Here is a 10,472-nt window from a genome sequence, read left to right on the forward strand (position 1 = left end):
TTTCTTTCTTTAAGGGTACAATGTACCCTAACAGATAGACAAAGGTAGGCACATATTGTGTGGAGACAGATCTAGAGGAGAAAAGGGTTTCCCTTAGTTATGTTCACTGTGTCACTTCTTGTGTATCTCACTCTCCTGTATGATTTATTTTTGTAATAAAATGCACCTTTTTATACATGGCAATAATGCCACAACAGGCAAAACTAAAAAAAGACATTAGAAGGCCAACAGCACAGCTATATGAAACTTACTTGTAACATGTCTTGGCTTCATGTCTTACAAGGGCCTGAAGCTCAACCAGAGAGTCCTCATGAAGCAGGCAATGGGAGGCAGGAACACTACAGAGAACAAATCATTAAGTCAATCACTCACATTGCTACAATTTGTTAAACTTAATAGAGATGTTAATTTACCCTTTCACTATACAATATTTAATAAGAAAAATATTTTTGATAATGTGCTATCCAAGAAAACCTTTGGATACAAACATTGCTTAGAGGATTAAAACAATAAACAAAACTATTATAAATAAAGAACTTTTATCATTCTCTTACCTGTTGCTACAGAGATAAACAAATTAGTTTCACAAATAACAAGATTCATTTTAAAACCAAAGACAAACTTAAGGCCAATACAATTTGATATGAAATAAAATTATTAGATAAGTATACATTATGAGCCTAAATGACAGAAGAAAATGAAAATTATAAACCTGACATTTTCATTATAATTTCTGGACAAGTAGAAAGCTATGTTATTGGTCTATTTCTTCCAGCTGACTCTGTAAATAGTGTATGATGAAACTGTAAGTCAACTTCATTAGCCAAACCAGTTTCTTATATTAGGTAAGCTTACATTTTCTTATATTTTCCTGTTACCTACTGCTGTTTATAAATCGTTCAACATATCACTTTTAAAGAACCAAAACTTTAATGGCATATTTCCCCAGTCAGACAAGTGATGTGTTGTTACCAAACAAATACTGTCAACTGCATTGCATTATTTGTGGCACATTTGGACTATTTTCATTGAATTGATACATGCTAAAAATGATCAGATTTCAATAAGCAGGCAGTAGACAATCCAGAAATTCTTCTGAGCATCAAATCAAGGGTGACACTCTCTCTCTCTCTTCCAGGTTTTGATTTGCTTTACTTGTCATCTTGAGAGTAACCATCAGAATATATAAATTCTGCATATGGGCTTCTTGCTTAAAACATGCTGCCTACCCACTCATTTAGACGTTCATTTAAAAAGGACTTCTCTTATGGCCCATGTTTGGGTCTGTAACAGTTGTACTTATTTCTGTTATTTGTTGCAAAGACTTGTATTCGTTTACAGTATCATTACATTTCGATTTTACAAAATTGTACTTACTCTGCCACCTGGTGGAAATCACAGGCATTTTCTTGTCTTGCTCCACAGATATAAAAGCTCTTTCCTTTGTTAGGTCCATCCTTAGTACCAGTCTTTAACAAGCACAAAGACCCTAGTAAATAAAATAAAACCTGTTTACTTTTTTCCAAAATAGCACCACTGAAAGATTATCATATTCTGTACGTTGTATTTAAGTATCTGTATTACAGGTTGCATTTGTCTATAACGTAAAATGAAACTCTCAGCTTAACATTCTTTTTAACTTAACATTTGCATCCAAAAATATTGTCGATGTGAAAAAATAACTGACAATAACTGCTCAGAAGTAACAGGATTTATGAAATAAATAAAAAATGCAAAGTCTTAATTAACTTAACTTCAGAGTAATACATACTTTACGACAAAGTTTCGGTAGCTTCAAAATGAGCTCAGCTGACTTTTCCAATACTTACCGTGAATATGACATAAGACCTTTTCCATGATAAGCACCGTACACTTTTTAACTTTAAATAAAACCGAGCCTCCAATCAATATACCGCTTCGCCACGAAAGTCACTGATGTACTGTCTTGGTAGTGTCGCGATCAAATACTCGAATTTGAAACAGTGATGTTTAACCAATCATAGACGACATGGGACTGACGTCAAATTAAAAGGGCGGGATTTCAACAATAGGAACCTATCAAATTAACCATCAGATACAGATACTGTCATTTTTGCCTACTTGGAGGCAGTGCCCTCGGCAACAACCGCACGTGCTTTGGCAGGAAGTGATGTTCTCCCCACACCCACCCCAATTCTTTATCTCAAAGCAATTGGATAACGCTGGGGAATCAGTAAAAAAAGTCCTGCCTACTTCCGTGTAAAAGGCTGACGACTAGGGTAGCATTTTATTAGGTTTAACGAGCGTATCCAAATTGTAGGTTTACCAAGAGTATTAAAAACTTGAAATCGTCATTGGATTAGCCGCAAAGCTTTTATTTACCTTTTACGAATTAAAAACAAAAATGTAGAAAAGGCTATATATATATTATATTTATACACACAATCAAAAGGAAATCATTCTTCCAAATACCATTCATCGGGGTGCAATACCTACATAATATAGGCATAGAAAAAACATTTATACAGAGGCACGTCATATAGTTATGTCAACTTTAAATTTTCCGTGCATTCACAATATATCCAGTGTTCTTAATGCTTTGGTGTTCTTGCGGCCATTTATAGATTGGAGGTAATGATTAAGTTCAATGTTTAAAATTTTTACAGTGTGCTTTTCCTTTAGGCCATTTTATTTTATGAATATGATAACGTCCAAGAATTATTAACAGAGTTATCAGATAAATCCCAGGTTGTCCTGGGGTTAACATCATTTCCTTTTGAAACATAGAAATATATCGCTATCATTTAAGCTTAATACAACAGAATATAATATTAACAGAATAATTCAGCACGTTTAGTAAATCTGTCCAGAACATCTTGGAGTATTAACATTCCAAAAAAAATGAAGTAATGTTTCTGGATCTTTCTCACAAAATACACATTTGTCATCAGTTTCTATCTTAAATCAATGTGCAATAAAAACGTTAACAGGATAAATCGTATATGTGTCAATTTAATAGAAACCTTTCACCCTTTGAGATATACTGTAACATTTGTTAGGTAATAACCATATTTTATTCCAATCAATACACAGTATTCCATCTCAAAACTAGAGTAGGAGTAAATGACTGGCAAATAATGTTCCTAATATGTTTATTATTAAATTTGGGAGTTCTAATATCAATTCCATCTAAAAGAAGGGATGAGGTGAAATCTGTGGCATGTACAGTAGAGATTCCATGATAACCCAACAACAGAATAACCTTTTGGGGAATAGCTAAATTCATAAGACAAGATTGTAACACTGTATTGCACAAGTATACAGTGGGTACGGAAAGTATTCAGACCCCCTTCAATTTTTCAGTCTTTGTTATATTGCAGCCATTTGCTAAAATCATTTAAATTAATTTTTTCCCTCATTAATGTACACCTAGCACCCCATATTGACAGACAAAAAAAAAGAATTTTTGAAAATTGTTGCAAATTTATTAAAAAAGAAAAACTGAAATATCATATGGCCCTAAGTATTCAGACCCTTTGCTCAGTATTTAGTAGAAACACCCTTTTGAGCTAATACAGCCATGAGTCTTCTTGGGAAAGATGCAACAAGTTTTTCACACCTGGATTTGGGGATCCTCTGCCATTCCTCCTTGCAGATCCTCTCCAGTTCTGTCAGGTTGGATGGTAAACGTTGGTGGACAGCCATTTTAGGTCTCTCCAGAGATGCTCAATTGGGTTTAAAGTCAGGGCTCTGGCTGGGCCATTCAAGAACAGTCAGAGTTGTTGTGAAGCCACTCCTTCGTTATTTTAGCTGTGTGCTTAGGGTCATTGTCTTGTTGGAAGGTAAACCTTCGGCCCAGTCTGAGGTCCTTAGCACTCTGGAAAAGATTTTTGTCCAGGATATCCCTGTACTTGGCCACATTCATCTTTCCCTTGATTGAAACCAGTCGTCCTGTCCCTGCAGCTGAAAAACACCCCCACAGCATGATGCTGCCACCGCCATGCTTCACTGTGGGGACTGTATTGGACAAGTGATGAGCAATGCCTGGTTGTCCCCACACATACCGCTTAGAATTATGGCCAAAAAGTTCTATCTTGGTCTCATCAGACCAGAGAATATTATTTCTCACCATCTCAGAGTCCTTCAGGTGTCTTTTAGCAAACTCCATGTGAGCTGTCATGTGTCTTGCACTGAGGAGAGGCTTCCGACAGGCCACTCTGCCATAAAGCCCTGACTGGTGGAGGGCTGCAGTAATGGTTGACTTTCTACAGCTTTCTCCCATCTCCTGACTGCATCTCTGGAGCTCAGCCAAAGTGATCTTTGGGTTCTTCTTTACCTCTCTTACCAAGGCTCTTCTCCCCCGGTAGCTCAGCTTGGCCGGACGGCCAGCTCTAGGAAGGGTTCTGGTCGTCCCAAATGTCTTCCATTTAAGGATTATGGAGGCCACTGTGCTCTTGGGAACCTTAAGTGCAGCAGAAATTTTTTTGTAACCTTGGCCAGATCTGTGCCTTGCCACAATTCTGTCTCTGAGCTCTTCAGGCAGTTCCTTTGACCTCATGATTCTCATTTGCTCTGACATGCATTGTGAGCTGTAAGGTCTTATATAGACAGGTGTGTGGCTTTCCTAATCAAGTCCAATCAGTATAATCAAACACAGCTGGACTCAAATGAAGGTGATCTCAAGGATGATCAGAAGAAATGGAGAGCACCTGAGTTAAATATATGAGTGTCACAGCAAAGGGTCTGAATACTTAGGACCATGTGATATTTCAGTTTTCTTTTTAATAAATCTGCAACAATTTCAAAAATTCTTTTTTTGTCTGTCAATATGGGGTGCTGTGTGTACATTAATGAGGGAAAAAATGTATTTAAATGATTTTAGCAATTGGCTGCAATATAACAAAAAGTGAAAAATTGAAGGAGGTCTGAATACTTTCCGTACCCACTGTATTCATATATACATCACCGCCATAATTATTTGAGGTTTTTACTTCATTATTTCTTTTTAATTTTTATAGTGCATTATCAAATTGACAAACTCAGAGTTTTGCATATATTAAAAGTAAACTATAAAATTAAAGTAAAACAAATTAAGATTTTGGTCATACTACAATTACAATTAAACTATCCTACAACTTTTATTTCATGTCATTTTTGTGCATTATTTTTCCTGTGAACATTTAAATGGCATACAATAATAATAAAATGATGTTTTTTTTCAAACACTTAACAGAGTTAGTATAACCTAGTAGGGGGCATTGTATTTGAACCCTCTGCTGGAATTAGATTTTTGACTGCAAAAATGATGAAATATTATACTGATAAAAAATCAATATTTGGGTAAAAAGAAATGGATTTTAGAGTGGGTTTATTGATTTAATTGTTGAGGGTGTATATACCTTTAAATAAGATGTTATTTTTGGAATCAGTGTGACAGAGCCTTTTGCCTTCGGGCTTCTACTCCCCAATCTAAACCTAATAGTTTTTTATAACAGTATTGGTATAAAGGCATTTAGATGTCCAATAAATATGTAAACACACATACTTAGTGCAATAGGCTGCCTGTTTGGCAAGTGTTAAGCAGCACTGTGCTGTAATTTAAAGATTTTAAAATATTTTTTGTAAAAAATTTGGAGCTGCTGATGGGTTGTTCTCTGTCTGTATTTTTTATCTGAACCAGTCTCTTGAATGGCTAGAACATGTTTTCTGATCAGTGAGTGCATTGATGAGATTCACTATCACAGGACATGTGAATGATCAGATCTAATTTGTTATGAAATAACTATTCATACTTCTCTGTGTATAGAATAGCTCAACGTTTTAATGTTGCATAATAATGAAACCTTCCTAAATGAAAGTTATCCATTAAACTTGATACATTGAATAATTCCGTAAACCATGTGTCACATCTTTTTGATCTTTCTACAGACTCTCTGCATTAAGCTTACACTGATTTAGTAATGTGGGTTTCAGTTCACTTTACTGAATCATTGTTTTTGAAGTACCTGTTTAAAAGAATTGGTTCATTTGATTTATTTAAATCATTTAGTCCTGGGGTTCCTTTCTGATTGCATCACAAATAAATAGTTTAATAATTTATACATACATATATATGTGTGCATATTTAACTATTTACCCAGTAGTACTCTGGTGTTGTACCATGTTAGCCACTATGAATGTAGTGAAAAGTCAAGCAAAATACCATACCATACCATACCATATTTATTTGTTGAGCGCTTAAAAACACAGCATTACAACTGACCAAAGCGCTGTACAGTTACAACAAGCAGGACTAAAAGCAAAATATTAAAAATAAACATTAAGAGAATTAAAACAGAGATACTAAAACAGGTCAAGGGACCAAATAAAATAGAGAAAATAGCAAAAGGCAAGTGGAAAATGAAACAGGTTAAGAATTAAAAGCCAATGTGAAGAAGTGCGTTTTTAGGCGAGATTTGAATATGGCGACTGAAGCGGCTTGCCTAACCACTAAGGGCAGGGAGTTCCAGAGCCTGGGTGCACAGACGGAGAAAGCCCTTTCACCACGAGCTTTAAAACGTGCCTTGGGAACGGTTAGGAGCAGCTGATCTGCGGATCTAAGAACACGAAGAGGATTGTGACGATGGAGCAAGACACTCAAATAGGCAGGGGCTAGACCATTTAATGCCTTATAGGTTAGGAGGAGAATCTTAAAATCGATTCTGAATCTAACCGGCAGCCAGTGAAGGGTTTTCAAAATTGGTGAAATGTGTTGGATTCTGCTACTTCCAGTTAGAAGCCTTGCAGCCGCATTTTGAGCCAGTTGGAGTCTAGAAAGCGTGGCTTTACTGATACCAAAAAGGCAGGAATTAGAGTAGTCAAGCCGGGACGTAATGAATGCATGAATTACTGATTCCAGGAGGTGGTTAGAAAGAATAGGCTTGAGTTTGGCGATTCGCCTTAGATGGAAAAAGCAGGATTTTACTGTGCTGTTGACTTGAGCATCCATTTTCAGGAACGTATCCATTTTGATTCCAAGATTGGAGACAGACGAAGTTACTGGAATGGGAAGAGAAACGAGGCCAAGGGGTGGAGCCTGTTTGCAGTCGGGACTAAAAACAATGACCTCGGTTTTTGAATCGTTCAGGTGAAGAAAGTTTACAGCCAGCCAGTCCTTAATGTCAGATAGGCAGTCGAGGAGAGGTTTGGTGGAGTCAGTTGGCTTGAGGGAGAAATAAATTTGGCAGTCGTCAGCATATAGGTGATATGAAATTGCATGCTTTCTAAAAATTGCACCTAAAGGCAGGATGTAGATTGAAAAAAGTAGTGGCCCTAAAATTGAACCCTGGGGAACCCCACATGGGAGTGGGACTGATTCAGATGAAAAATCGTCTAGCATGACTCTGAGAGTCCTGTTGCAGAAATATGACCTGAACCAGTCGAGGGCTAAGCCAGATACACCAGCCCAGGATTCGAGTCGGGAGATCATGATGACACCTTTTATTGGCTAACTAAAAAGATTGCAATATGCAAGCTTTCAAGGCAACTCAGGCCCCTTCTTCAGGCAAGATGTAATACAGAAACTGCAGTTCCCTGTGTTTATATACACACTAGGACAATAAACAACACTGGTAAATCTTTAAGTGAGAAATCTTAAATGTAAAAAATTAATAGACCTCTTCAGGCTAAGGTTCATTTAACAAGAGAGAAGAACAATGTATGGTCAAGATCTTTGGATAAGATAACTGTCCAACAAAGTCTTTTCAAGTTTCTGTTGAGTTTTTCAATACAATGTGGCTCTGTAGTCAGGTTGTCTGTGTCAGTTTATAGAGATGCAAACAATCCTGATACCTGGCCATAAAACTCTTGTCTCTATTCAAAGCATTTTGTAATGTATTACATTTTAGCATGAGTTTGATATTCCAATCTTTTCTCTCTTGCTGTGTTCTTAAGTTGCCCATAAACACTGTGACTTTAAAGTCCCTCTCACAGTGTCCATGGCTGTGGAAGTGGGCCGCTACAGGAACATCTGTGTTGCCACGTTTAATGTGGAACCTGTGTAAGTCCATTCTCTGGTGGAGTGTTTGTCCATTTTCTCCCACATAGAGTGCAGTGTCAGGACATTTAACACAGGACTATTTACCCAGCAAACAAACTGACATTGGCCCATTGTAGACCCAACCGAAGCCCTCTGCCACCCCCAAGGGCAGCCAACAATTATCCAATTTTAATTTTCACATCATGTCAACACTGGCCACAAAACACTGGTCCAGTGTGTGCAAACATATTTCATGTGGTCCTAAACCTGAAAAAAAGTCCTTACTGTATCAATCCATCCACCATTTTCTATCCCTGCTTCTTCAGGATAGTGTTGCTGGAGCCTATTCCAGCAAGCATTGGGCACAGACAGGATCAACCCCTGGAGAGGGCACCAGCCATCACAGGAAGAACACTAACACACAAAGCATAGGGCCAATTTAGCATCACCAGCCCACCTAACCAGCATGAATTTGGACTGTGGGAGGAAACAGAGAACCTGGAGGAAACCAACATGGACACAGGGAAATCATGCAAACTCCACACAGCAAGGACCCAAGATGTGAACCGTACCATTAAGCCATCCCATACTGGTCTTTGCCTTGAAAGTGTTTTTTTGTGTTTAGTTGTTTTTTATCAATCAGATTATATGTAATTATGAAGATTTACAATTTATTAATTAATACGAAAAGGAATAAAAAATGCAATAATAATGTGACTTTAAACTATTACTTTTTACAAAACACAAAATGACTTTCCATTTATTTGAACCCATCTAACTTTTTTTTGCTTTGTTACAACTCTGAGCACAAAAGCATTAGCATATCTATATATATAATTCACTAAGGGCACGCAAGACAGTGAGCGCAAGACAGAGCCCCGCCCGCCAACTCACAGAGCCCCGCCCATCAACTCTAAGACCATGGGATACACATGACAGAGCCCCGCCCACCAACTTTAACCCCCCTCCTGCGTCATGGGATACGCACAACAGAGCCCCGCCCGCCAACTCTAACTCTCCTGTCGCGTCCACCCTCGCTCTCAAGACATGTGCCCGCACGGAACACCTCACCAAACAGAGCCTCAGACGCTTTCTCCTCTGCTACAGTCCATATGAACCTCAGAGCCACGTTGACTTTTCATTGTTCTTTTCGATACCGGCTGCTTTTCTATATATATAATCGACCAAGTCACCCGACCATGGGGTACGCACGACAGAGCCCCGCCCACCCATTCTAACCCTCCTCTCGCGTCATGGGGAACGCACAACAGAGCCCCGCCCATCTTAATCCTCCTTATGCGTCCACCATTGCTCTCGAGGCTAAAGAGAAGGCTAAACCAAACATCAATAATTAGCAAAAAAAACAAAGATAACTGGCAGTAACAGTGCAAAATTCACAATTGGTATGCCAGTTTGAAAAGAAAAGTTTTGAGGGTAGTTTTAAAATGTGTTATTGAATCGAACTGATGTATATGAGAGAGAAGAGAATTCCCGAGTTGAGGAACACTATGAGACGCTCGAGCTCCCATAGCACAGAGTTTGATGTGTGGTACAGAAAGTACAGCTGCAGATGAGAATCTGAGTGAGCGAGAGGAGTGTCAGTCTGTAGATCAGTGAGGTTGTGGAGAGATTTAAATGTTAAGAGCGGTATTTAGTATTATATTCTGTAGTTAACAGGGAGCCAGTGAAGTTGAGAGACAATAGGTTTAGTATGTTCAATGGATTTAGAACAGCAGGTTATTATCCTGGCAGCAGAATTCTGAATAAATTGTAAGCGATGGATAAGTTTTTGTGGGATGACAGATAGAATAACATTACAGTAATCTATACGTGAGGTGTCTCGGGCATTAACCAATACTTTAGTACTGTGTTGCGTAAGAACAGGATGAAGTCTAGAAATGTTTCAGAGATGGAAGAAAGTAGTCCGAGGAATGTTACAGGAGGAATTATTTAATAATAATAATAATTATTATTATTATTTATTAATTGCCATTATCTATACTAATAAAAGGCAAAGCCCTCACTGACTCACTCACTCACTCACTCATCACTAATTCTCCAACTTCCCGTGTAGGTAGAAGGCAGAAATTTGGCAGGCTTATTCCTTACAGCTTACTTACAAAAGTTAAGCAGGTTTCATTTTGAAATTCTACGCGTAATGGTCATAACGGTCAACAACATCCGCCATGTTGAACTTTCTTATTTATGGCCCCATCTTCACGAAATTTGGTAGGCGGCTTCCCTGCGCTAACCGAAACCAATGTACATACTTATTTCGGTGGTATGACGCCACTGTCAGCCGCCATATTGAACTTTCCAACGTTGGAAATGTTGTGTGCATCTTTGATGGGCATGTCTTTAACATGATGATATTTAATTTGACTTTGTCCTGTTTCTGCATACATAGCATGATCACACATTTAACATACATAATTAAAATAAGATGTAATGCTACAGAATGACAAGTGAATGAGAA

The 10,472-nt window shown here is 37.9% G+C and overlaps 1 protein-coding gene across 2 annotated transcripts in view; it reads right to left on the minus strand.

Moving 5' to 3' along the window:
- ttf2 (transcription termination factor, RNA polymerase II) overlaps positions 1-1,957 on the minus strand; it is a 59,211-nt gene extending 57,254 nt beyond the window's left edge. Inside the window, exons 1-3 of one of the 2 annotated variants that reach the window (XM_039743743.1) lie at positions 1,830-1,957; positions 1,378-1,489; positions 252-338 (exon numbers count right to left, since the gene is read on the minus strand). In XM_039743743.1, the coding sequence (XP_039599677.1) occupies positions 252-338; positions 1,378-1,489; positions 1,830-1,857 (227 nt within the window). In that variant the 5' untranslated portion in view covers positions 1,858-1,957. Of the gene's footprint in view, positions 1-251; positions 339-1,377; positions 1,490-1,829 lie in introns of those variants that run through there. The other variant, XM_039743744.1, reaches the window with a different exon arrangement.
- Positions 1,958-10,472: the final 8,515 nt, after the last annotated feature.

This window comes from Polypterus senegalus, chromosome 2, assembly GCF_016835505.1.
Source record: "Polypterus senegalus isolate Bchr_013 chromosome 2, ASM1683550v1, whole genome shotgun sequence".
Classification (NCBI taxonomy): domain Eukaryota; kingdom Metazoa; phylum Chordata; class Cladistia; order Polypteriformes; family Polypteridae; genus Polypterus; species Polypterus senegalus.